The 27,020-nt window shown below is 39.0% G+C and overlaps 1 protein-coding gene across 4 annotated transcripts; it reads right to left on the bottom strand.

Annotated features, from left to right (window-relative positions):
• Positions 1–816: 816 nt before the first annotated feature.
• On the bottom strand, positions 817–27,020 carry pnpla7b (patatin-like phospholipase domain containing 7b). 4 transcript variants are annotated; one of them, XM_044196438.1, is made up of 36 exons: positions 26,869–27,020; positions 26,145–26,258; positions 25,873–25,916; positions 25,412–25,474; positions 25,040–25,127; positions 24,357–24,436; positions 22,890–22,984; positions 22,106–22,246; positions 21,334–21,493; positions 21,058–21,138; positions 20,611–20,739; positions 20,327–20,407; positions 19,504–19,624; positions 19,319–19,396; positions 18,455–18,537; positions 17,277–17,426; positions 16,737–16,814; positions 15,834–16,039; positions 15,590–15,721; positions 15,068–15,191; positions 14,748–14,937; positions 14,318–14,467; positions 12,782–12,845; positions 12,423–12,591; positions 11,729–11,911; positions 11,522–11,640; positions 9,960–10,116; positions 9,539–9,655; positions 8,997–9,066; positions 8,556–8,672; positions 6,224–6,372; positions 5,843–5,995; positions 5,631–5,747; positions 4,480–4,564; positions 3,905–4,035; positions 817–3,820 (listed from the first exon to the last, which is right to left on the bottom strand). In XM_044196438.1, the coding sequence occupies exons 3-36, from the start codon at positions 25,912–25,914 to the stop codon at positions 3,755–3,757; spliced, it is 3,969 nt and encodes a 1,322-aa protein (XP_044052373.1). In that variant the 5' UTR covers positions 25,915–25,916; positions 26,145–26,258; positions 26,869–27,020; the 3' UTR covers positions 817–3,754. The 4 variants fall into 4 exon arrangements, with proteins under 4 accessions (XP_044052373.1, XP_044052375.1, XP_044052376.1 ...); XM_044196440.1 differs by having other exon boundaries at positions 26,145–26,236; positions 26,869–26,922; XM_044196441.1 differs by lacking the exon at positions 26,145–26,258 and having other exon boundaries at positions 26,869–26,963.

Genomic DNA, 27,020 nt, shown 5'->3' with positions numbered 1-27,020 from the left:
TGACACAACAACAAAAAGACCCTTTTAATGTTAAAGTGAAAACAGAGTCATACAAAGGGATCTAAATAAATGACAAATATAAAATTCATATTTGCATATTCACCCCCTTTAATAGGACACACCTAAAGTAGTACTGGTGCCAGCCAGTGAGTTTTAGAAGTCATAATAGGTTAAATGGAGTGTGTGTGGTCAAGTGGTTTCAGATGATTTTTAAGGTCCAGCTTTTGGTGAGGCAAAACCTCCACCATGAAGACAAAGGAACACTTATTTTGAGATCAAGTAAACCTCATTTTAATCCTACCCCTACCCTACCTGCTCTATTAAGTCTTGCTTGTGAGTGCAAACATCTTTTACCAGAACTGTCACATCAGGATTTATACTGCATTGCACCGATTTATACTATGTGGCACTTTGGACATTTTTATGGATTATTCCCAGAATTTCTTTGTTATTCAACTGTTTCATAGTATGCTCACAATTTGGCTTTGTTAGGATCCACCACCCCTACACATAATATTTCGACAGCAGGATCAGTGCTGATCAAATTATTCAGGTTTTTTTACATTTAATGTCTAAAAGGATTTTGTTGCATTTACATGAAAAATAAGATAATATATTGGATTGGTGTGTTTGGATTGGAGTCGCTGTGTTAATTAAGGAAGTTTTTTCCTTGCCACTGTGGTCAAGTGCTTGCTCATGGTGGGATTTGTTGGGTCTCTTTAAATAATAATATAGAGTACGGTCTAGAGGGGCAGTGGAGGTTGTAGTAGGTGTAGTAGTTGAACCCTCGACACCTTAACTGACAATCAGAAACTATTTTATTTTAACATGGCAACATATTTTATTTTAACATGGCAACAAACAGTTTCATCTCAATTGTATATTCCACAAAATAACTAATCTTATGGATGCTTTAATTGAGTTTTTCCATACGTTTGGCTTTCACAACAGCACAGCTTAAAGAAAAACATTTCTATCAAATACTTCATGTGTTACTATTACCCACCAGTTTGTTCACTAAATATTCATAATTACATATTCTAAATCATTCTACATTATTCTGTTAAACTATGTAACCGGTAATAATAAGTCACAAAAAAAAATGAAAATAAGGATTTCAGTTTTTCAACAGCAATGTCTAACAGAAAATATTCTAACATAGTGGTAACTACTCCCTATTAACACAAACTCATTAACATTAGCATCACCCAATACTAAAAACATGGTATTTAGATAATTCTGAAAGCCACTATACTCATAACACTTTACCGTTTTCGCCTTTCAGTCATAAAAACTTAAAACAATGAATCACAATGAGTCAATGCCACAGGAGCTCTGTAACTATGGTGACTTTAAAAGGACAAATGGCAGCTATAAAAAGCATCATGCAGGATTAACTGGCAGGTACTAGTTTTAGTATAGTACCAGTGTTAGGTAGGTCTGTGTCTAAATTCTGATCACACTTATAATAATGATCACGTTCTATGACTCTCATTCTATCATACAGCTTGAACATAAAAGTCCAGGCACAAGATGTACATGTATTACAAACCACCAACAGTAAGTCATGCTTTTAAGTTGTTTGGTTGTCTGTTATCTGGTACTGTCCATATAAAGATGCATGAAGAACTGAGTGGTAGGTTCAGTAATACCAGAGTGAGTCCCAGTACTCTGTCCTCAGGTAACAAAAACTTGAAAGGTGTCAACTAATTTACTAACTTTTATCCAAGTTCAGTAACCATACCTGATATAAAAAGAGGAAATCTGAACATTAAGGCTAGTTCACTTGTGTACTCTATTTTCATGGTACAGTTGCAAAGACCAGCACAAAGTGGTTGGTCATGTGTGCAAGGTCAGTGTGTGTGTGTGTGTGTGTGTGGGCTTTTTTGGTTCATACTGGCACAGAGTCCTGTGTGCAAAAAGGCTGGGTGAAGTGGAATATGAACCTGAAAATGTGTGGTGATAAAATACTCTCAGCCAGTGACTGCTGAAGGCCACAATAAAAGTAGTATGTAAAAAATATGCTACATTTTTCTGGTTGCCTTATTTCCCTCCATTGTTGAATTTGTGCTTAAAATAGACCTCTTTCACAGCAGATATTTTGACATGTCATAATGTGAAAAGCACAGGTGTAATGAATAACATTAACGATGTGGGCATCCCAATTAGTTATGCTAGTTCCAGGGCTCTGCCAGACCCATCCTTAATGTATTTGGTTACACCTGTGCTTTTCCTGCAGTTAAATGCTGTGTTCCAATTCATACTACATGCTAACTGTCATTGTAAACACTGTGCAGTTAGTATACAAAAATCAACAAACTTTATGGTGTTGAACAGGTGAGGAAATGACATCATTTTTGGCTGATGTATGTCAATTAACCTGCGACTTAAGAATGCAACTACCAGCTTCCCAAAGAAACAGCAAATGCGTTTCCAAAGATTTAATACTTCTTTTTTGTTTTCTGAGGTGTTTCTAGAGCTACTTCACTGTCATCCACAATCATTTTAATTTCTTCCAGCTGTGAGCAGCTCCTCCATTTCCTTTGTGTATTGCATTTAGTGTACATCCAAAGTACACAAAAAAAATCAAGCATTTTTTATTATGCATACTACTAGTAATAATAATAATTACAAAATATCAAAATATTGTACTGCTGCTTGCACTAGTCTTTGCACTGCCATGAAAATAGAGAGTCTCATATGTTTTGTACATAGTCAGGCTCCATGTAAGAAATACATTCATGATATACGTACATCTGATGTGAGTGATTTTGCATGTATGGCAAAGCTTATTATAGTCACTGTTCACTGTTGACATTTGTCACACCTATGGTGTGCAGATATAACTACTCTGAAAGACGAGAAATCCCTTCATCATTGGACAGACATGAGGGTAACACTTGAAGTGCACTATAGGCACATAAAACGTATATATTTACTGTTTTAACTTATATGTAAACATTATGAAATGCATTATAGTGCTTTATGGATCTCAGCTTATTATGGTAGGAACCAGCTATACTTAGAACTGTCCCAAAAAGTGGCACTGCATATTATGAAATATTCTGTTGAAAGACTATAGTGCATTTTTAGTTGTGCGTGGTGTGCTTGTATGAAAATACAAATCTTTTCAAGATTTTCAAGGCTCATGGTGGTACAATTCCATAAATGTTCCGTTTTTCCGTAACTATGACAGAGCGAGAGACTGCCATACAATTCAATGAATGTGTCAAACAAGCTAAAAAAAAAAACAACCTAAACACGGCTGTATTCCTGTAAATTAACCGATTTGTAAAATTCTTTGCTATTCCCTGACTTCCCCAAGAGAACGGACAGACTTCATAGATTTTCCCTGTTTGGAATACACATGTCCCAGAAGCATGACGTTTTAGGAATTCCATGACAAGTGGGAACCGTAGTTGTTACTGAACTGTTTAAACCATTGACTCTTTTTACAAAGTGCGGCCAAAAATGAGACACACTGAGGCTCTTCACTCCAAAAAATAAAAAATAAAATAAAAACTACTTCCCTTTGCTGAAAGATTTGAGCCTAACGAGAAGTCACTGTATCCATCAACAGTTTTGTGTCTTTGAGCAAGACACTGAGCTTACTCATTGGATAAGAGTATCCGCTACATGTTAGTAATGCAAAATCAGTGAATTTATCAAAGGTTACCAGAAATACTGCATTGAAATGTGTGTGTTGTGGACCATGTTCAGCAACCCTGACAGGCAGTCACGGCTTTGATGGATATCATGGCCTAGGACTTTGTGGGGCATTCTTCGGCCGGCGTCGAGCTCGGATTTGAATTTCCTCATCCTGTGAAAAAGACAAAAAAGTGAAAAGTCATCACTGCATCTACATTGATTTTAAATGAATAAATGATGTTGGTTTTATACATACTGTTTCAGCAGTGTCTGCCGTCTCCTCTCCCTCAGTGTATTCACTGCCAGGGGTGAATGCCTCAAAGTCAGACAGAGCGCTTTCCACCGCCTCCTCATCATAGTCTGTCTGGTATTCATCAGACAGTTCCTCTGAAGGCAGACACCAGAGGAGACAACATGAGCACCAATTTTTTAAATGAATATTTGCAATAATATTGTCCCATTTGAAATCATAAACTGTGTGAATTATGTAGCTTTTCACAAGGAGTTTTCAATTTAAGCCTTTTTTGACAAAAAACAAACAAAAAACACTTGGCAAACTTTATCCTTAACCTTCTTTCAGGATGAACATAAGGTAATTTGTGGACATAGAAACCTACAGATCAAAACACCAGAATTTCAAAGAAGCTCCGTAGATGTTCATGGCTCCTGAAATTTCATTAGGGATTTTATAAGATTCGTACTACTCAGAGCTACACCCACACCTGCATACTGCAAATCAAAAGCAGGCTTTAATATTTAGATTTTTTTCTATGTATATATCACATTTTTGATGCATTAGTTTGTGATTTCAATATTTTACTGATAACTAACCATCGATTAAGGCATTCTTGGCAGGTTCGATTCTCGAAACTATCTCTGCCAGGTCAGTGAAGGAGGCATTCGGACAGGTGACCACCTGAAAGACACAAACTGCATCATTCCAATGAAGACTTTAAATCAGCTTCAATTTCAGTTTATTCTCACTCTTTTTGATTATACATTTAGAACAGACATCAACTGGCATCAATAAAACAGTGCCTTTAGCAATGCACCAATAAAAGAGAAGAAGACTGTAAGCATGTAAACAAATCAAGTTTCAAAACATTCATTCAAAAAGGTGTCATGAGGTAGGAATTGCATTCAACATGTTTGTTAGGCCTTAAAGCGGCATGAACTGAATTTTGGCCACTAGTGTTCGGAAAAAACATCAACGACCTGACAGGTACATTGCAGTTACCAGCCTATAAAACATATTTCCTACAGTTGCCTATTTACACATCTTGCAGACATGGAGCAACACAAGCATTTATTTGGAGTTGTGTCTCTGGTCATCTGATGAATAGAAGACCTTTTTACTTTAGCTCTGGTTTGCTATCTACCAACTCCTGAGAAAAAAGTTTTTGTCTTTAGCTGCTAAATAGTTTCATTATGTTCGCTCAGTATCTTTGTATGTCTGCTCTTTGTACTGGACAGTTGGTTTATCAGAGCTTATTTACTGCAAACTGATGAGAGTAGCTTATGAAGAGTTGAGCTTGAAAAGTGATCTGGGAGTTTATCAGAGCAGCTGGACAGTACAACTACAGCAGTGAGGTAAAGGAGGCTAATGGCACCATTGAGCTCCAAAGTTGGGTGTTAAATCCCTAGGATTTTAGTAATATGACAGACCTTTTCACATTTCCCATACTGATTCAATCTACTGTAAAGCTAGCGCATTTAAACCTGAAAGGAGGTGTGTTTGTCTGCACAATGCTTTGTGATAAACGACAGAGATTGTAACTGTGTCTTCTCCAATGTTTCAGCAGGTCAGAGTATCAGTCTGACCCAGTCTTCTAAATGTCTAGCTAACTATTCTGATATTTCCACACATTCTGAATTGTGTCAACACAAAATCCATACTGATCTAAAGTAAAATAAAACAAAACAAAATGATCATGGCTTCAAAATCTGCCCCCAGGTCAGTAGTGTCTGTAGTTTGCACTCACATGGCCAGTTTTGGTCTTGTGGAACTCCTCCTGATGTCTGTCCTTAAGCATGCTGTCCACCACGCCACTGCGCTGCCACACATCGAACAATGTCTTTCCGTGCTGGTATCCCACCTCCTACAGCCACAGTGAAGGAGGGTTAGGGTGACATTCAAAGCCAGCAGATGGAAAAGACCTGGGGAATAGCACTGAGGAACAGAGGGGAAACTCACAGCAATCTCATCGAACTTGCCAAACTCCAGCGTGCCGTAGTGGTCAATGGGCGGCCGAATGTACTCGCAGTATTCACTGTCTTTGACCAGTTCCAGCTGCTGCACACAGCAGACGTAAGCAAGCCGGGTTTGGATCTCTGCCATGTTCAGGACCTGGAAGGTAAAATGTGCTGAGTTTAACAGGGCTGTAAAGGCCATTACTGATATTAAGTATCCCTAGATTTTACGATTCTAATATAGATTCTCTCCACCGTTCTCTCCTCTCTAAAGTAAGTTCAGCAGGTGATAACTTTGACATTTTGCCACTTTACCATACATTTGTGCATTTTTGGTAAATGGCCACAAGAATAAGACAGGAGGACATCTGACATCAAAGTGTACCTTGACTTTCTCAGCCAGAGGGTTGAAGCGTTTCCACAGCAGCCACCAGCCGTTCAGGGAGTCACCATAGTTGGTCAGGTTGGTTTCATCCCGACTTCCAACATCAATTGCAATCACAACCTTGGCCCCCATGGAGCGAGCCACATCGGCTGGATACCAAAAGGAGAGAAACACATTTATTCTAGGTCTTAAAAGGCCCTGATAACCTATCAGTTTCTTATTATGAGTGATGAGGCCTGACATTACCACAAAATGTTGTGCAGAACAGTTTGGGGAATTTCACATGAGAGATTTATACAGTATATCTGGGGTTTTTGTTTGATTATGTTGCCCTTCAATCAAATCCTAATGATGCAGATTAGCTGAGTTTTTGACTCTTGATACATGTTAACTAAGGATGTTACTGTTCCAAACTTTTACTTTGATTGTTGCTTATTTAGTCATGAATATTTAATGTTAAAGAGGAATACTTAAAGCAACATTATGCAACTATTTTACCTAGCTTCAAAATCATTTTGATGGTACACTGACTTGTAATAGGGAGAATGGCACCTCTCCCATTCCCTGAACGCCTATTCTTCCACTATGTAACTTGGGTTGAAGAAGTACGTAACGCTTTACGGCACTACGTCACACACCACCAACTATAGGTCTTCAGCTAGCTATAAGAAGAAGCCAGCTTGGTATTCTCAGTGCGGACAACATGGCAGAGGCAATGAGAGTAAATCTCGGACTGGCTTTGCGAAATAAAATGCTGCAAGACAGACGCAGAGCTGGCCTTCTTGATGTTGGACTAGTAAGTAATATTAGCTGGCTTTCTATGTCTAGTGTTGTTGCATTTGTTTGATGTTGCCGGTCAAGTTGCACTGTGGGTAATGCAGGCGCCAGGTTTTGAAAAGGAAGAAGAATGCATGGGGAAAAAAGACGATATCTCTGGTTCTGGTTTTGTTTTAGCTGTCCATCATGAATCTGACAATGTTATAGAACTGCAATGCTAAATCAGTGGAGTACTCTTTTAAGTCATATTTTTATGACAGACTAAATATTTAACGAACCATATCTTTGAAAGCCATGTGGACTGAGACCTCTTAAATCTTAACTTTTTCTAAATGTAACATGTTGTTTACCCTATCTTTGTGGTTAACACCATTTCAATATTTTATTTTACCTACTGTGTTAAGTTATAATTTCTGATGCTGTAGGTTGTGTCCCTAATCTACAGTAACTAAGACTTTGTATTTTTATCCTGTATTTACAATAGTAAGGAAGGAAAGTAGTGTTTTGTATTCTATAGAAAGTATGACTGGCTCTTGTGTACTTATATTTGAGTCAAAGTTTTTTAGTCCAATGCAAAGACCTGTTGCACTTACTGTTGGCTAATGTTTTGGATTGATGCCAAATGTCTATCATTTGAGTGATGGTGCTATTTTAATCATGAATACAGAGCCATGTTGAGTGTCTCCCACACAACTGTACGTGACTTGAGCCCAAAATACTGAAATGATCCATCAGCACGTAGGAAGTTATTTCATTCAAGAAAGAATTCCTCTCAAAATGTTGATTTTTAAAAGTTCTATATACAGGATTTATAAAGGTTCTTTATTACAAAATTAATTATTTCTTAATGTAAAAAGGTGTGATCATGTTTGACACAAATGGCAGCATCCGTCTTACATCACTGGTATTGTTGAGTCTAACATTACAACCAAGTTTTCCTTTCTGAGGTTAAACTCTTCAGCTTCCTGTTTACTACGAGGATAAACATGTTAAAGGTGTTTTTTCCCCCCACAATAGTATTAACATTTGAATTAATGGTTCATTTGCAGCTTTTCAGTGTCTGTACATGTTTGAAATAACAGATAACATTCTTGTCTTGTCTTGTCTGTATGGTGTAATCTGAGGTAACTGAACTTCAGCACTGATTGTGCTGGAAGAACAGCATCCTCTTCTGGTTAATTGCTGTAACACATTTCAACAAAAGCCTACAAAGTCCAATGTGGCGTCACACAGTGTATATAAAGTACAAGGCAGCTTGAGGCTGGGAAAGAGTGTCATTCATCTCATGGTTGTGTTGTTTGATTACTGTAATCATTAGTAAATTAGTAAGTGGTAATGACTTAGTGTGCAACAGTTATCACCTTTAACTGTATATATTTATGTTTCTAGAACAGATCTGGATCATCCAGTCTATAAGGGTGTAATCATTTTTTCAACAAAAGACTTTAATCACTTATTAAGCAGGTGTTCCTATATCTTGTTATGGAATATATAATTCCCACTCATATTAAGCACTAACAGTAAAGTCCACTACCACCTTCTCAGTGTTTCTCACCAGGCAGGTTGTTGATGTACCCTCCATCCATGAGTAAGTGTCCATCTTTGGGATCACAGAGAGGCGGCAGGTAACCAGACAGTGACATACTGGCCCGGACATACCGCCACAATGAACCTGGAGTGGAAGAACAAGTGTATGGTACAGGTTGACATAAGACAAAGTAGTAGTAGAATATGCTTTACATTACATAACCGAGTCCAAGACATTAAGGGACCATAGCAGTGTTATTTAACATTTTGGTTAATTAACATTACAAACCACATATACAATTGCTTTGGTGCCCATGTTTCTCCACTCTGCAGGCAACCATTCAATTAATTTCAGTAAAATGGTACCAAGTCAGTTTTTGTTGTTAAAAAAGGAAAAGAAAATGTAGCTGGATGTTTTTAAAATAAAAAAAAAAAAAAATAAGAAAAACCCCATCAAAGTTGAACAGACCGTCAGTGTGAACTCTCATGGAGGAAGCTGTGATATCTGTTGTAATGTTGAAGTACGGCAGCCACAGGTCCTAGCAAAGGAGGTGGTAAAAGCAGAAAAAATTAACATTTGTAATTAACATTTGTAATTAAGTGACACATCCTCACAAGTGCTGTTCCTTTGTAACAAATGTATCATTTGTGTTTGATGCCAGTAACTTATTTTAACCCATGGAAATGTGCTAACAATTTAATATTCTCACAGAATACTTAATAAGCTCAGAGCTCCTTGCATTAAAATGGAGTGCTGGTGAAATGATTGACTGCACTTTCAGCTGATGCTACATAATGTTAGATTAAATACACTCTGTGTGACTAATCTGTCGGCTCTGCTGTGTGTGTTTATCATTGTCTCGCATTGGTCACTTTGCTTTTTAAGTGATTTGGAACAAAACCAATCTTGTCTTAAATTTGGCTAAGTCGAATAATTCCTTCTGCCTCACTGCTTAGCTCTTATTCTTTGTCTTTTCGTAGAACTTGTTTTAAAGAAACCCCTCACCTTACCTCTATCTGTTTGCCCTTGAAGACAGAGCTAATGCTGGAGTTAAAGGAAGCTCCAGAAAACATGGAGGTAACAGGGTAGGTCAGATCCAAGATCTTCTTAAAGTAAGAGGTCATACCCTGAGAAAGGAAGGAAGTTACAAAGGGAAGAGAAGAAAAGTGTGTAATGATACGTAGCTTTCCCCAAATGTTTCTCTCATTGAACTAGAAATTCTGAAAGGAAAACTAGTCTCAAGAAGAGAAAACATTGGAGAAATCTTGATAAATGAGAACAGATGTCATAATAACAAGACCAAAATCTTGAAGTAAAGCCGTATTCTAATAATGACAAAGATCTAACTAGTGACATTCATTGTTTTCAAATTGAGTGAAAAAAGGTTTTGTACATAAGTGCTTTCCTATCTTCATTATAAAGTCAACACACCATGGCCCACTCACGAGCCCGGACCCTCATGCGACTGTTGCTCTTCTCCTCAGCATACAGTGCTCCCATGAGGGAGCCGATGGAGGTGCCGCCCACAATGTCGATAGGGATCCCTGCCTCATTGAGCGCACGCAGGATGCCGACCTGAGAGCAGCCCCTGAAAAGAGACAATCCTCCATCAAATAACATCACACATGATATATGATATCAACATTTTGTTCAAATATCATCAAAAATGTAAATTTTAACAAGTCTATCAGTCTCATATTTACAGTCTGATTTTTTTAAGGGTATTGAAAATTCTGTCTGTAGTGAGATTATTGCACGTGTTTCCAATGGAGTTAGACGTTTTTGTAACTACCTTGAGATACAATGTGGCAAATCTCTCCAATGAGAAAATGTCACTTGAAAAAAATATGTGAAAAAGTTTCAGCTGTGTTAAATGACTTGTTAAAATTGATACATTGGAAGAAAAGTGGTTTACAGAGCCACACAGATATGTGGCAGTAAACACACAAAGCCACACAAATAATGGAGGCTAGGAGGAAATCAATGGGTGCAGTAACAGTTAATAGGAAACTGGCATATGTGAAAGCATAATAACTGCTGTAGTCATATGTCTAACAGGTGTCTCAGGTCATAGCTGAGAGGAACACAGTCCCTACCTTGTCAGAGCTCCAGGACAAGCCAGAGCAGTGAGGAAAAGAAACAGATCAATCAGAATAGAAACAATTATCTGTTGTTTGCTGTTTTGTATTGATACTTCTACAATGCCAGCATGGGGATTAATACATTTTATTTTAACTGTAATTGTATTGCAATTGTACTGATGGAGTCATTATATGTAATGCACATAGCAAAAAAAAGAAAAAAACGGTCCTGCACTGCCACCTTGTACTAAATTGCTGCTAACACAGGTTACATTTTTAAGCTTTCTCAAACTTTTTATTGCGAAATAAATTACAAAACTAATAGTAGCAACTGTAATGATGTAGCTATGTTTGTCTGTAAGAACCACAACCTTGCAAACATGTGAAATACTATGTTGTAATGTTGCGAATGGCCAAAGCAGTAGTTAGGTGCTTTTCTTGAACATCAAATATGACCATTATTGAAACATTGGCTGCAGCTAATGCTTTGGTAAAAAGTGAAAATGTTATTAAGACATCATCGATTTGTCCTATTTCAAAGGAAGAAATGAATTGTAACAAAAAAGTGAAACACAATCTGCAGTTAGTGCATTCTCTGTCCACAGAATGCTGGAATCACCAACATTACAGTAGATGTATTTAAGCTCTACTTACTTTGATTTCATTTGCTATAAAGAATTACACACGCCAGGCTGGTAAACAATTGCTTTCTGTTTGCAGTTTACTGATGTCACATTACAAGATTTCAATTACCTCAGTTAACTGGACAAAAATATAGTTAATATGTGGAGGTACAAATTCCCAAAATAGTGTACTTCATTCAGATTGTGATTGCAGGGTATATCTTGTTCCCTAAGGCTTAATCTTACAATGCTGGTGTACTGAATGTGTTTATATATAAAGCCACAGTACCTGGCGCCCCCTCCACCCAGCACAAGGGCGATGCTGTTTCCTGTCAGGATCCTGGCCAGACGAGAGAAGTCAGAATGACGATCTGGACACTTTTCAAACACACGCTGGTACAACTCTATCTGAAAACCAAACACACAAACACAAATGAAGCATTTGCTAACTGGGCCAGAATTGCCCATAAAAGACCCAGTGGGTGGTGGTTAGTACCAGCTTAGGTAAACTCCTCTTGGAGAACACTCTGCGGGGGCAGGACAGGTGATGGTGTCTGGAGATCCAGCTCCGCATGTTCAGCCACTCGGCTGTCCCTTTGGGCGGCGGGCCGTCCTCCCTGTGCAGCAACACCAGCTGCTTTTGAGCACGGACAGCACTGCCCTCCAACATCCGCTCCAACTACAGGTGGAGAAGAGGAAGAAGAAGCAGAGCTGTACTGTAACAAGTTGTAGCTTCAGAAGGGTCGCCCTACTCACTGAAGCTCATTTAGCAAAGACATTGCTGACAAAACTGCTAGGACCTTGCAGCCTTTCTCCATGGTGCTTTGATAGTAGTTTTAAAGGTACGGGAATGTCTTATTCACTTCCCCCACCCATATTTTCATTATTTTCCTCTGAATTCCCCTGAAATTGAACATGCATGTGATTTTTGCCAACAACAGAGAACAGTACTACAACTTGATAAGAAACTCCAAACACCACAAATCATTCTCCTCATCTTAATAACAGAGCTTTCAGTAGCACTTCAGACATTCTGCCCCATATTTGCAGCCTACTTAAGCCTTGTTCTGATATGCACTATCAGCTTCTTATACTGATTTGATTAGATTTTTTCTAAATGAGAACATCCTGTGTGGTTTCTGCTAAAAAACCTACAGCAGCTTAACAGGTGTGAGTGTATTTATACTGACCTCACCCACAGTGGGTTCCTGCTCACCCAGTCCCACAATGATGATGCAGTCAGCCTGGCGGATGCAGCGCTGGGTCCAAGGCGTGAGCCCAGAGTCAGACTGGTAGAGGACGATGCGATGGATGTCTTCCTGCTGCCCAAGCCAACTGGACAGACGGTACTCATGGACACTTTAAAAGATGAGGTACAAATATCAGCCTATTTGCAACATATCACCTGTTACTGTACTCTAATTAAGTAACAGTTGTATTACTGTGAAAATTGACATCTGTCTCAATCAGCGTTGTTTTCAGAAAGAACCAAACATCATAACCACCAGTGCCTCGATTTACTTATATATTTACAGTTTAATCACTCTACCTGTCCAGAGCAGCAGAGCCTAGTCGCTGTTTGATGATGTCACTAGTCAGCAGTAGCGTGGGGCCTTCAGAAAACAGAAACACATCAAACAAGTTTTTAAACAGGACCTATGACATAGCTGTGAATGAAAGCGTAGTATCATGTTGTAGATCCTAAGAAACACGGAGCGAATTGCAGACCTGTGTGAGTTTCAGTACAAGTCAATCAAAATTAAACATGTCACACACCTCTTCTCCAATGTACCATGCTTAATTCCCCCAAACATTTTCGGCTATCTTGCCTTTATCAGGGTGGTATTCATTTGGTAAGATACACCGACCTGGTGGTATCCTGGAGAGGAGTTGTGCAACAGGTTTAATTTTGACAAACAGAAAAAGGGAAAAGAGAAGCAATTCTCCAGGCTCATCTTGAACAACTAACATGCAAAACCAAGCTGAATGTGTTTCAACGTTATCATTCTGATGAAAGACGGAGTTGTATAAACAAACATTAATTTTTCTACCTATCCCTGATTTGATTTGGGTGTGCTAATGAGTTTTGCCAATAAGCTATCATGTTCACACAAGTTAAGGTTAGTTTTGAGGGCTCTACACAGCCATGGTCCGCCCTTACCCACCTAATTAGCCTCCCTAATTAGCCTCTATTGGTTTTGTTGCACCTGTTTGGGTAAGATAAATTACACCTTTGTCATTTTTATTGATCTGTGAAGTTTGGTGACCATCGTGTAATTGTAAAAACAATAAAATAAAAATCCCCTTCCATTGGAAGTTTCTTTACTTCTATTATACACTTACATATGTATTTGTAAGGGATTTGAGTATTTTGTTTTGTCTCCTTAAAAAGGCGCTGCACACCCATATAGGTGTTTTAAGTACCCTTGCCGAGTAGACCTCTAATCAGGTTGAAGTTGGGTGGAGCTATGCTTGGAATTACTTGAAGTCGCCTAACTCTGTGAACTAACAAAATGAAAAAAGTGAAAATGAAAAGTGTGCTCAGAAACTCAACTGGCAAAGTGCTGTTGCTCCCATTTGGCACACAAAACGACACATGTCGCTTATACCAATTTAAATCAACGAATCCATGCAGCATTTGACCACCACGTGTACCAACAGTATTGTAAACAACACAGACTAACAAACACATTTCACATGGCTTGTTGTGGCTGAATCCAAATGGAAAAGGAAATGTCTTTTTAACACTTAAAAGATGCAAGGTCACCACAGCACCTCCACCACCTGCTGCTGATGGAGATTTAACATCATACCTGCCTCCTCATATGCACTGCACTCCCTGTAAATGTGTTGGACAGAGGAGTGAGGAAGCTGTCAATCGAGCATAGTCTGCACACACCCACAGTGATGCCTTATATTGTCCTAAATGTGCTCTGGCAGATGCAAGATACTTGTTTTGGTTTGTTGATAATGGTGTTCATGTTGAACACATTCTGTGAAGGAAGTGGTCTCTCTGTGAATCACGACTATTTACGTTACCTGTAAAAGTGGAGTAAGCACTGTGTGTGTGTGTGTTGGTGCGTACCGATGCCACTGAGTGCATGCTGCAGCTCCAGAGTGAAGGCAGTGAGGGGAACCTCCTCGGACACAGGCAGGATGGCCACAGTGGACAGGTTGGAGGCTGGATTCCCAGCATCCCACTTACTGGTGGGGGTGTTGAGAGCCAGACTACGAGCTACAGGGCAGAGGAGTGTTTTACTCATTGGATATTTCAGACAGAAAAGAACATTTTGCTCTTTTTATGACCTATCTTGCATATATCTTGATTTGTAACACATTTTAGTAGTGTTTTGTGTTTTTGGCCACAGTGGCTGGTACATGTCATTACTCAGCCAGGTAATATTTCAAAAGCCAACTTGATCTCCACATGACAACTGGTAATCTTCCTGTTATTGGTAGAGTACATAAATTCAGATCCCATCCTGACACACACTAACAAAAAGAGTTGCGATTACCTGCCAAAGGTCCATTGACCTGCTGCATGTTGCCCAGGATCTTCTGTCCCAGCAGATGAATCAGCCTGGTGACAACCTGAGGATATTTCCTCTTGATGGAGTTCAGAGCTCCTTCAGGTAGCTTGGCCAGCTCGGAGTCCCTGACAGCGTGGACCGTGGTGGCTCGGTTCATGTGGGTCAGGGCCTCAACCTGCACAATCCACAAAACAGGTGTCGTACTGCAATTTGTAATGCCTAAAAATGTGTTTACCCCAAGCAGTATGTCTTTACATTGCGTCTTTTAATTTTCAGTTCTTCTAAAACAATTTCTGACCACTTACCACACCAATTAGATCCCCACGACCATACTCTCCAGCCAGCTCTTTCTTCCCATCATCCTTTGCAATGACAGAGCGCAGTCGCCCACTGAGGACGATGAAGGTGCTATCTGACTTGTCTCCCTGTCTGAAACCAAACAAATAATAACACTGACAAAATCCAACATTACCACTAGACACTAGTATGATTTAATTGATTTAGTTATTTCTTTTTCTTTCACATATTTATATGGAATTATATTTATATTTGTATAATTCTTGCAGTATACTCTGTTGCTGGTACTTGCATGATTGTAACAGACTGACATAGACTTCTTTATATCCTATTTTCTTTTGTTTGTGTTGTACAAGTTGTTCTCGTGTCTCCAAAGCACAACAAGAACATTGGACATAAATTATAAGAGGTAGCTAAATAAATGTTTCCATGGAGTAATAAAGTTTATTAAAATTAATGTCATTATTTATATTAGTGATGCATTAATTGTTTCAGTAAGAAGCCCATCACTGGCTCCGTAGAGTAGATACCTGTAGACGGCACGGCCAGCCTCCACAGCCATCCAGTCCAGGGCAAAGTCAATCTGTCTGACAAATGGTGACACCCTCTTCACCACAGTGTGAGCTACGTTCAGCACCACCCTGGGCTCCTCGCGCATCATCCTGCAAAGTTGAAAAACACAGATTTGTTTGCATCCTAGTTGTGTGATGGGAAGAACCGACTGTGGAACCCCAAAGAAATGACTCAATGTTTTGTGTGTGAGCTTGATCCTACTCATAAAAGTGGGCCTTGGATATGGAGAGGAAGGTGCAGTCTCTGTGAGCTCGGACAGTGAAGATAAGGGGCTCCCCCGTGAGAACTGCCAGGTGACCCACCATCTCCCCTGGGTGGGTGACAAACAGCAGGGTATCCTCCTCACGGTCTATCATACGCTGGTAAACATGGAGCAACCCAGAGATGACAAACGCCACGCTCACATCCTGTAAGTGATGTGGAGAAGGAAAAAATGGTCTGGATGAAGAATACACATCAGTTAGTCCGTAAAATAGTTTTATGGAGCTCAGCAAAGGGTGGTTTTGATTACAGTAACTTCAATATAATATGCACAGTAGGTCTATATGATTTTATTAAATAGGGTTTCTCCACAGCAAAAAATTTAAATACATTATACTATTACAGAAGTGGGAAAAGGAAGTGAACATGGTACCTCCCCGTCAAACTTCAGACCAATCAACTACGAATCAACTATGGAGCAACATTTTTACATGTGGGTCCCTGTTTTGTTTGTTCATGTGCAGGTGCATGTGGACACACACGCACAGTTGAGTGATGTGATACACATTCCTGCCAATGGAACACTATTCCACTGATCTGGAATAGTGGCACCACCAGTCAGTGGTAACGTGCCACTGACTGGAAAAGCAATGCGCCAACAATGACAGGAAAAAATAAGGCTTCAAACTTTTACCAAAAATCAGCATTGGAAATGTTATATGAGGAAGGAAATTAATTCAACATGTTTGTTAGACCTCAAGGATACACACAATGTGTTTTTGGAAGAAACAATGAATGTAAACAGAACTTTGTTTGTTTACAAGAAAACTCCACAGGAAACCTTTAATAAACTTAAAAGAACTAGAGCAACACATTGGGTCAATGCTGGCCCAACAGACTGACCTGGTCTCCCTGGTGGGCCACAACAGAGCCGGCTTTGACCTGGCGGAGATTAACCCTCCCTTCCAGCAGATTGGGGTCCTGATAACATGAAATGACATTTTAAAGACACAGAGAAATGTCTTTTTACCAGGCTGTCTGAAGTATCCAGTTATACCTGCCTCACCATACATGGATTCATAATTACAAAATTGTTGCCAGATCAATATTTTCACAGACTTTAAGAGTATTTCACTGTTGCTGTTACATTTAGATTTTCCTTTGTGGGGTCCATAAAGTTTTAATTGAGGTAATGCCTTGAAATGTTTTCAGGTGAAAATTTGCCTTTGGCTAAGACTGGCATTTCTACAGTGACGTTGATGAAATGTGCATTGTCCCTCATTTGTGATTTTCCCACTTTGTTCAAACTCTTGAATAATAATGCATTATTTTTCCACATGAAAAACAAGAATTTGGATTAAATATTTTAAACTGGTGAATTTTGTGTGCTGAACAATCTTACAGACAAATAAAACAAAGTAGTAGATGTAGTTTGCACACTACCTCTATTTGGATGACCTGCAGCAGATCCTTTTTGGCAGCTTGGAAAATGGCATTAACTTTATTATGGTGGACATTTCCTCCTCCAGCATCACTATAGTGGTAAACAGCAGATGGAGTGTGCTGCATTGTCACAGTCTTCTTTAGAATAGACTGAGGAGACAGAGATACAGAAAAGTGTAATGGAGACTTTATGCCCTTTAGAAAAACACTAAACCACAAACTAAAAGCTCATTCTAAGTAACAATACCCTGTCTATGTCTATGCAGAGCACTAAAAGGATCCATTAAATCTATTGTGTAACATTGTAGTGTAACGTCCTGCTGAAATAATAATGATTTTGCTTAGGCTAAATCTACATCAAAATGGTATATTAATTTGCTCAATCATATAAATACAACAAATAAGTGGCAGTTCTAATTCTCAAAAACAACTACATCAGTGGTGGGAAAACAGAGAGCTGCTCTATCCTCCAATCAGATACTGCTGCATTCCCCTTGAGCAAAGTATGCAACCTCCCCCCCATACACTGCAGTGTGGCTGCGACCTCCCTGATTCATCCAGGGGCTGGCTTCACAAAGATAGACTTTGACTATGGCTTAGATCAAACTACTAGTCAGACTTCAGATGCATGTCTAAATTCATCCGTTGCACAAAGCTGTCTAGTTCTTGACTTTCTGAAGTAGGACTAATTTACTACTAAAAACTACAAACTCTACTACTAACAGTCAGGATCAGGATAGTTTCCTTGGACAAATGAAAACGACTATCTCCTCACAGCTGTATATTTCCTACAGATTAGTGCGCTCTGTAAAACTCCTTCTTTTCTCATTACTTAGTCCACAACATTGTTAGCAATCCACACATTTTCTTTTCCTCTTTTTTGTCATTTGGTGACACTGGTCAGCAGGTGTCACTGATTGTTACTGTGTAGACATGGCTCTTAGTCCTGAGTTAGCCTGGGGGTAGGGTGGATAACTTTCCAGGCTTGAAATAAATCAGTCTTTATTTTTGTGAAACTATCTAACTTGCATTAGACTAATCTAAGAGCAAAATAAGACTGGCCCTGACAGTGACACTTCAGGCTGGTCTAAAGTATCTATGTGAAACTGGCCCCAGATGTTCAAAACCTGGATTCAAACCAGCAGCAAGTGCAAGAAAAAAAATTCTTATCCAGAGACCTTCACAGGACTGTGAGGCACAGTCTCCTCTTTGGCAACTCTAGCCCGTTCATATTCTCTGTTGAGGTCGACTGACATTTCACCTGCATGACATAAAAGGTTCACAGTCATCATATTGATCATTAGGGTTTAGTATCAGCAACATTACTCATTGAAACTGTACCTCTCTCTATGCCAATATGTCTTGGCTGCAGTATTTGTTAAAGTTTAGCATCTGCTGATGCTACTGTTGGTGCTAATTTTTACTGCGGCAGCATTTAAAAACTGATTTTCATGTCTCTTTACAACTCACATATCTTGTGGAAGCCGTTCCTTGCTAATAGACTTAATTTCAAATTTGCTGGTTAAAAATTCTGATTGTTGATTGATTTGGCAACTTGCTTGTCGGATTTTGGCCCTGTAAGTGGTCTTAATTCTTTGATAAGCATAAAACTTGCATAGTAGACGTATGCGTATGAGAAAATTAGCAATAACATACGTTACAAAAGTGGGCAGTTATTGGTGATTTGGTTTTATAATAGCAACAAATTATTATTGGTGACCTGCAAAAATACTCAAAATTAGCTCACATGGAACTGACACAAAGTTGGATTTCCCTTTTTTTAACATTAACTTCAGCTCATTAGAAGGAAAACATGCTGCAAAGTTTCTAAAAGTATTTCATTAAACTATAATGCCTACTTTCCGACATGTTTCAGGAGCTTCTATTCAAACATTTACACATAGTTTGAATCTATTTAGATAAGCAAGTAACATGCAGCGTTGACATTGTTGAATTGCATATGTTCTATCGATACAAGAAAGGCACTGAAAATAAAAATATATAATATATGTATATAAAACTGATAATGCGTATGTGTATACCTGTAACAGCGATTGGGGTGGAGAGAGAGCGAGATTTCTTGTATTTAGATGTCGACACGTCAGAGAGGCTGGACTTTTCTGTTATAGTGTGTAACAAGAAAACAGATATCTTTAGACAAACATTACTTCACACACATTGCCGCAACCTAACTACGAAATGTCGAGAGAATGCTGTTGTTTCTGACCTGGATCAGCTTTTTCGGAGCCCATATCATCAGAGTGGGAAGGCTGCCTGCGGAGGCCTCTGTGTGGATGAGCCTCACCCAGAACATGGGCAACCGACACCAAGGAGATGGCTTGGCTCTCCTGTAACACACACATATATACGGTGGCTGTGAGGGTCAAAACACAGCAACATTTCACAAAACACGACATTTCACAAAATACAATAACATTTCACTAATCATTAGCCAATTATATTGGCTCAAGTGGTTACAAAGTTTAACAGTTTTATTAGAAAGAAAGGTTATACTCCAAACCATCTTACCCAAAAAGAGATGCTTTGGATTGACAGGCTAAGCATCATAATCCCTGCAGGCTTTAATGACAGTTTTAAATCCTTCTAATAATTTTGACTGACCTTTGATAAATTGCATTGCTGTTGTATTCTCTCTATAGATATCATGCCTTGGTCTGCTACAAATGTAATGTATTTACGCCTCTGTCTCTTTACTTGCCACTTGTGGCTATCTGAGAATTTGTACGTCCATTGGGTGTCGTTTTTTGTACACCTGTGCAGAATTCGGACATTGTCTTGGTGTCTTGTATATACATGACCTGTTGTTAAACACTACTAATGCCCTTAGGAAGGAACACACTTAGAGACAATGTTGCATATCAGAGAACAGAATGAAGCAGAGCAGCATGATAATAAAACAAAGTGTCAAGTCAAAAATGCCAGTCATAGACAAGTGAAAAGTAAGGTAATTGAATCAATTTTTTTTTTTGCACAATCCATATCGGTCAAACCAGCCTGGAGCACAGTATGGCGAAAAAAAAAAACAGTACCGGGTTGAAGAGCTCAGTGGTCAGGCCAAGGTAGTTGTGTAAGGCAAGGAAGGTCACTCTCTGGAGACGCACCATGATTATCTACAGAGGACAGGAGAGAAACAGGACAACAAAGAGAAAATACAGACTACACTGTTAATACCAAAACAAAAAAAGGGAATGGATACATATTCTGAAGCTGCCTGTGCTTTTGTTGCATGTTATGCACTGGCTAAGGTGGTACTTGCAATGCCTGTAGCTCACTTAATGAATCAAATGCTTCTCTTTATCAGTGGACACTTTACCTGGATGACACGGACCAGAGTTTCAGGATACTTCTCAAAGACTGACTGAAAGGCTGCAGCTGGAAGACGGAGGACAGTGGAGGGAACTGCAGCTCTTGCAGACACTGTTTTGTAAGGTGCTGGATAGCCCTTAAATACAGATAATACAGTGTGTGGAGAAAGAAGGATGTTATGAATTAGTAGTAAAAACCTTCACAAAACAGAGTTACAAGATATACATAACGTGGACATGAATAAAAAAATGAATAAAAGAAGGGCTGATGTACTGAATGATTGAAACACAATATAAGATACAAAATTTGTACAGAACATAGGTCACCATTCCAGTAAAAATAAATCACACTCAGCTAGAATTGATCTAATAGTATGTTATGTGCAATGTGACAGCTACGTTTTAAAAATTTGTTCTAAAATGCAAGCTTATTTCATATGGGGATGAAGACGTACAGTGATGATGTCCAGGATACTAAGCAAACTGTGAACACTGTCTCCTGGTAAAACTTCCTTCACCACAGCGTCTGTACCATCCTGCAGTAAGAAAATGCAATCAAATCTCAAAGTGAGAGCAGAACAACAATCACAACACAGGGTTCCAACACTTTTCCTCACTGATCACCAATATACACAAAACAGAAAAAACAAGTACTAATCCATCGCTGAGTGTGAAATTTTCTTGGGATTTCTGTGAAGCAGTAGGCGTTGTGGTCAGCCCTGTGGTCTTACACTCTCGTGGATGCACAGCTCCAGGCGGCCATCTTGAACCACGTAAATACTGTCATCAGTGTCACCGGGTCGGAAGAGTCCCTCTCCCTGGTGCAGCTGGATCAGCACCATGTGACGACACAGCTCCAGGAAAAGAGGCTTCTCGAAGTGGCCGAGCACCCTGGTTACAACACACGTGTACATATGGCGTAGTTATATTACTACTAATGATAATAACCACGTTTCCATTAATAGTCATGAAATGTAACACTATGAAAATGTCAAATTAAGGTATACCCACAATAGAAATGTAAAACTGTATCATATCCAAGATATAACAAATCCACTTCTGATTCTGACACCATAGATGTACAAGAGATTCAGTATAAAGGTTTTTCATTTTGAAAGAAAATCAGCGTTAAGTTATAATCCTTTAGATTTCACTCCTGGTTGGTTTGGTGACAACTGTATTAACTGCTAAGTGTGTTTTAATAATACAGGTTGCAGTGTGTCAACCACTGGGGCCAGAAAACACACCTTCAGTAGCTACTCCCTCAGAAGTGCAACAGAGGAAGACTGGTGTATCTGTTTACAAATGGTGGGCTGAGAGGATTCATTATGCCATGTTGTTTTAATGAAGACAAAAGACTTAGCCCAACACGGTAATACCATGAATGAATTTTGATCTGCAACTCTTCTGATAATCGATTAATCGTTAAAGTAATTTTGAAATATAGATAATGCAGTGTGTGGAGAAAGAAGGTAGCTGTGAGTAAGGCGTAGTTTTACTTACCTGACATTTTTCAGCATGTACAGCACCTCAGAGGGCAGATGGGAGTTCTGCACATCAAACTCAGTCAGGTCAGCCTCCAGCAGACAGGGAGGAGGCTCCTTGGGCTGCAGGGTGGGGGGCTCCTTCCGGATGCGCAGGATCCTAACACAAACACACACATATAAAAAACACATTCTTCATACTGTAAAGATGTACTTTTTTACTCGGATTGGTAGAAAAAGTCTCTGAACCAAGTCTCAGCTTATAAGTCTGAGCAAAATTTACACATCTTATTTCAACACTCTAAACCTAGTTTCTCTCATCTAAATTGGAACTTACCTCTTTTCTGAACTCAATAAAAACACATCATTATATTATTATATCATTATATTATATCATTATATTAAATAAAATATTAAATTTTTCATTATACATTTATTCTGTGTATTTATATTACAAATCCTCCTTTTTAATAAATGTATGTCTGTTTATTAAACGCTGAAGAATTTAAATATTGGACTTTATTGAAAAAGTATTTATAATTACTCTAAGCTTAAGCAGTTTTTAAAATTCATCATATATGTACAGTAGATCCAATGTTTAGTGGTGGCTGGCTCTGATAATGTCTTTTTTCTGTTCCCTGGTATCTTAAAATACCAGTTTATCTGGTAATAATCTTAACTCAAGGTCCAAGTAAGTGGACCTTGAGTTAAGATTATTTTGTCAAACAACTGTTCCCAAGGTGAAGAATGCACGCTCAAAGCTTATCTTCTGTCTACACCAAATGCTTAAAAAAGGAACTCACTTGCGAGCTATAGACAGGACTTTGGTCCTCTTCCTCACTCTCTGCCGGGAAGCTGAGTTAGAATTAGAGGCAGGGGCTGAGGACAACGTCTGAACCTGCAACAGGAAAAGTTTGGGGATTTGACGTGTTTGCATTTATGTGATGATTTACAGAAGGAAAGATGTTTCTGATAATGGAAACGCCAAATATGCTTATATATATGTGCAGATTTACCTAATGTCAAGTTTAGAAGGTAACTGTATTTAACTTAATCTACCAATTTAAATGTAATGGTAACATCCTCAGCAGAGGTGGATAGAATAGCCAAATGCTGTAGAGTAGGCTATTGTTACTTTTTAAGTACTAAGTAAGCCTAATTGAAAGAAGCAGTGTGTAGGATTTAGTGGCATCTAGCGGTGAAATTGCAGATTGCAACCATTTGAATACCGCTCGCATCACCCTCCCCTTCCAAGCGTGTAGGAGAAACTACGAAACCATTCTGGGCTACTGTAGAAACATGGCGGTGCAACATGGCAACCTCCGTGGAAGGGGACCCGCTCCCTACGTAGATATACAGTAAGCGGCTTAATCTAAGGTAATGAAAACACAACAATTCTTATTTTCAGGTGATTATACACTAATGAAAACATACTTATGAATATTATAATCCATTTCTGCCAATAGCTCCTCCTAAATGTTACACACTGGACCTTTAACGTTCAATACTACATTGTCCAAAATAAGCCCTGCCCTCAGGAAGGAATCTACCTGAGTATCTGTTGGGGGCAGGGCTTATGTAACACAGAGTAGCTTAAATTTCTGAGTTCCCGGTTCATTTTTCACAATTGAGAATGACTTCCTGATGGGAGCCGAAACGTCTTGATTCTGAAAACAGTGTCCAGATGACTATGATTGAAACCTTTTCTACAATACTACACTGTAGCAGTATCACTTGGATATTTACACAATGAGATATACTGTCAGAGGAGGAGTAGCTGAACATTCGCTGTATGATATTTCGTATATAGCCTTAAACTTGTGGGCGTCAACACAGTATTAACAGACTTTGCTGCTGTCTGTCAATGCTGTGCTCTGAAACCAGCGTTTACAACCTGAGCTCACTGTATTTCTTTCATTCAGAGGGTTAAAAATCTTTGAAGACTCTAAAAATACCTTCAGAACAGTGGAAGTTCTTGTTAGACTACATTATGGGTTTTCAAAGATTGACAGGTATTTTTTTTTCAGGAATCTGATGCTTATCTCTGTGACTTAAAAGTGAGGCCAGAGTAGCCACGCCCTTGATAGAGAGCCCAAGCAGACTTACGATCAGCAGACAGTCAGCCTCTTTAAAGTTTTGTGGAAAGTGTATTATTAACTGTTAAAAAAAACAACCTCACACACACATGCACACACTGCCAGGTTGGGGCAGTGTGTTATATGTCTATAGAAAGGGGCGACACTGAGTGGGATGTTTAAGAAGCCACTGACCTTTCTCATGATCTTTCGGCCATAGAACATCACTTTGTCTCTCTTCCTGAAGCGATAGTGAGGAACGCCAGCCTCCTCCTCTGAAACACACCAGACATCCTCTGTAAGACCTTTTGCAATCTACTGTATCGGTTTGTGCTCCTCATACTAGCACTGAACTGATGTACCGGGGTGATGCTGTAAATCGTGTCTGATTAAATCACCCTGCAGTTTCATCCCTGAGAATAACAAAATTCATGCACTGACTACTTGATTTCTTTTCCTTTTGCATGAACATGGTCACTTTAAAAAATGACATACAGTATTTAAAAACAGACGGATGGACGGACACTTTATTTATCCCCTGGGAGAAATTCACAGTTCACACAATATTATTAATTACCTGTACTATATCTACAAAATTATTGATACTGGCAATTTTTCAAAAATCAATAACCAGTTTAAATTTAACTCTTAAAATGCATGCTTGTGTGTGAAACTGTTTGTTGTCTCTGAAACACGGACATATGATAAAAACATATAATACTGTAACAATCATCACTCTGACCCAACACCTTGTAATGCATAAACAGTGTATTCGGGCGTATTTTGCACATCTTTACATATTGAAAATATTACAAATGTAGTGTAATTACGAATGTACTCTGAAACAGAACAGGATATACAATGTTCAGGGCACTGACTTGACAGTTTGTATCTTCTGTAAAGAAGGAACACAACAACTCCAACGACAGAAACAACTGTCACAGCTCCAACAAGCACAGCCGTCCACTGGAAGAAAAACAGACAGAACATTCAAAACATTTAAATGGGCTATATTATACTCATATCTAATATCAGAACCCTCGCTTTTATTCTACCCATCCACGTTTACTCAACATGTTTTTGGTAGATTGTTATTATGTGCTAAATGACAAGAACATATGTGCCCCCAGTACATCCTTTGCTCCAGTGCACTTCAACACACATATTACATTCATTAAAACCAAAAACACCATTTGCAAACAATGTCCCAGTCAAACCATTAGAGTCAGAAATTGACTGTCAGTGGTTACCATATTGGCTTCCGTCCTTTCCGCCACAAACTGGTGCATCCCGACCTTGAGTGGAACCGGGCTCTGAAACATCAAGCACGAAACACAACACTGAGGGAATGAAATCACCTGGAGATGGGACAGGCGGTGTTAAGGAGTGTGAGAGCAATCGGAGCAGAACAAGGATTAGGACAGCCGTGTTCAGTTGAAAATATGACTAAACAACAACTTTTCTTTAGCATTTCATGAAGGCAAAATGACAATCTATTTTTTTTTTTTACACACCACAAGCCAAATAATCGGGTGAAAAACATAAAGCATTGCAGAATAATGAATAAGAGATTTGTAATGCATTTGTCATGTATTTCAAGGGGAAATACACATCAGAGTTATGAGTACTTAAATGCCTTGCTAAGGACAATGAAATGAAACTAAATTTTCAGACAGTGAAGTGCAATGAATGGTGTTGGAGAACAACATACTGGGTATATACTGCAGCTTTCCTCTTCATCGTTATCTTCCATGCCTGTTAAAAAAGATAATGCACCACTAAAACAAGGCAATGAATGAATTTAAACTATAAAGAGGACCTTTAATAAAAGTTTTTTAAAAAATTACAACATCTCATGGGGGAAAACGTGCAATTAATACTGAACAGTTGACTCTAGCAACATTAGTGCCTTGCTCTACCCAATTGACCGACACAGGGTCACAGAGCAAAAGGTTTCAGAAATCTGGGTTAAAGATCACCTACTTGGCTGAAGAAAACGAGGTCAGAAGCTCAGTGCTTGTAACCGGACAGCCCCTCCTGCACTTACACACTGATATAGCCTACTCCAATGGGCTCTACAGTCAGACAGACACAGCTCTGGGAAAAAAACAAAGGTAGAAAGCTCGTCCAAGGGAACAGGGGGGAGATATTGGCCATCACGTTTAGTTTGTTTACGAAATACTTCACTTCTCTCGCTTATTTACTTCCCATGTTGAATTAGCCTGGGTCCGTCTTTATGTGCCAAACTTTATTTTAAAAAAAACAGATGATTGGATTATGCCTAGGCCGAATAGAAAAGTGCATTTTAGTAATTCACGTCGTATCCTGTGAGCGCATTTGCTGGAGAGCAATGAAAGCAGAATGAATTGCTAGTCAATTATTTAAGAGTTCGGCGACAACACGGAGCTCGGTTGACAGGATTTAAATGTAATTTAGTAACGTTATGGTGTAGAAGACGCGAAATAACACACTTCTACAGTTTAAGATTGACCAATAGTTGACATTTGAGCAGTACATAGAGAGCCAAAATTTAATGTCAAAACTTCTGTGGCTGCAGTCCGCTACACAACAAGAAGACAAACCAATACAAGCGAAAACCTGAAAGAACGAGTCTACATTGACAGAGTCTATAACAAATACCAACAAACAAATAGACCTTTAGCTAACCAATTTCGACTGAACAGACCAAACAATTTTTCCCACGTACCTCTCTTGTGTCAAAGCTTTCAGTGGAGTTTGTGTTTATCTACATGCCTTAGTATAGTGTAAAGACTGTTTGGAAAAAAAAATCTGGCTGTCCTGTTATTCTATCAAAATAAGACCCTCATTGAAGAAAATGTACGGAAACGCAGATGTAAT

The sequence above is a fragment of the Siniperca chuatsi genome, linkage group LG5 (assembly GCF_020085105.1).
Source record: "Siniperca chuatsi isolate FFG_IHB_CAS linkage group LG5, ASM2008510v1, whole genome shotgun sequence".
Lineage (NCBI taxonomy): Eukaryota > Metazoa > Chordata > Actinopteri > Centrarchiformes > Sinipercidae > Siniperca > Siniperca chuatsi.
This window is presented reverse-complemented; position numbering and strand designations above follow the sequence as displayed.

Excerpts from the sequence above, each read along its gene's own strand:
- pnpla7b (XM_044196438.1), bottom strand. The coding sequence starts at position 25,914 with ATGGAAGATAACGATGAAGAGGAAAGCTGCAGTATATACCCA. Across the intron at positions 10,117-11,521 it reads CTGGGTGGAGGGGGCGCCAG|GGGCTGCTCTCAGGTCGGCA; the intron begins GTACTGTGGCTT and ends GTCTCTTTTCAG. Across the intron at positions 3,821-3,904 it reads CGGCAGACACTGCTGAAACA|GATGAGGAAATTCAAATCCG; the intron begins GTATGTATAAAA and ends TCTTTTTCACAG.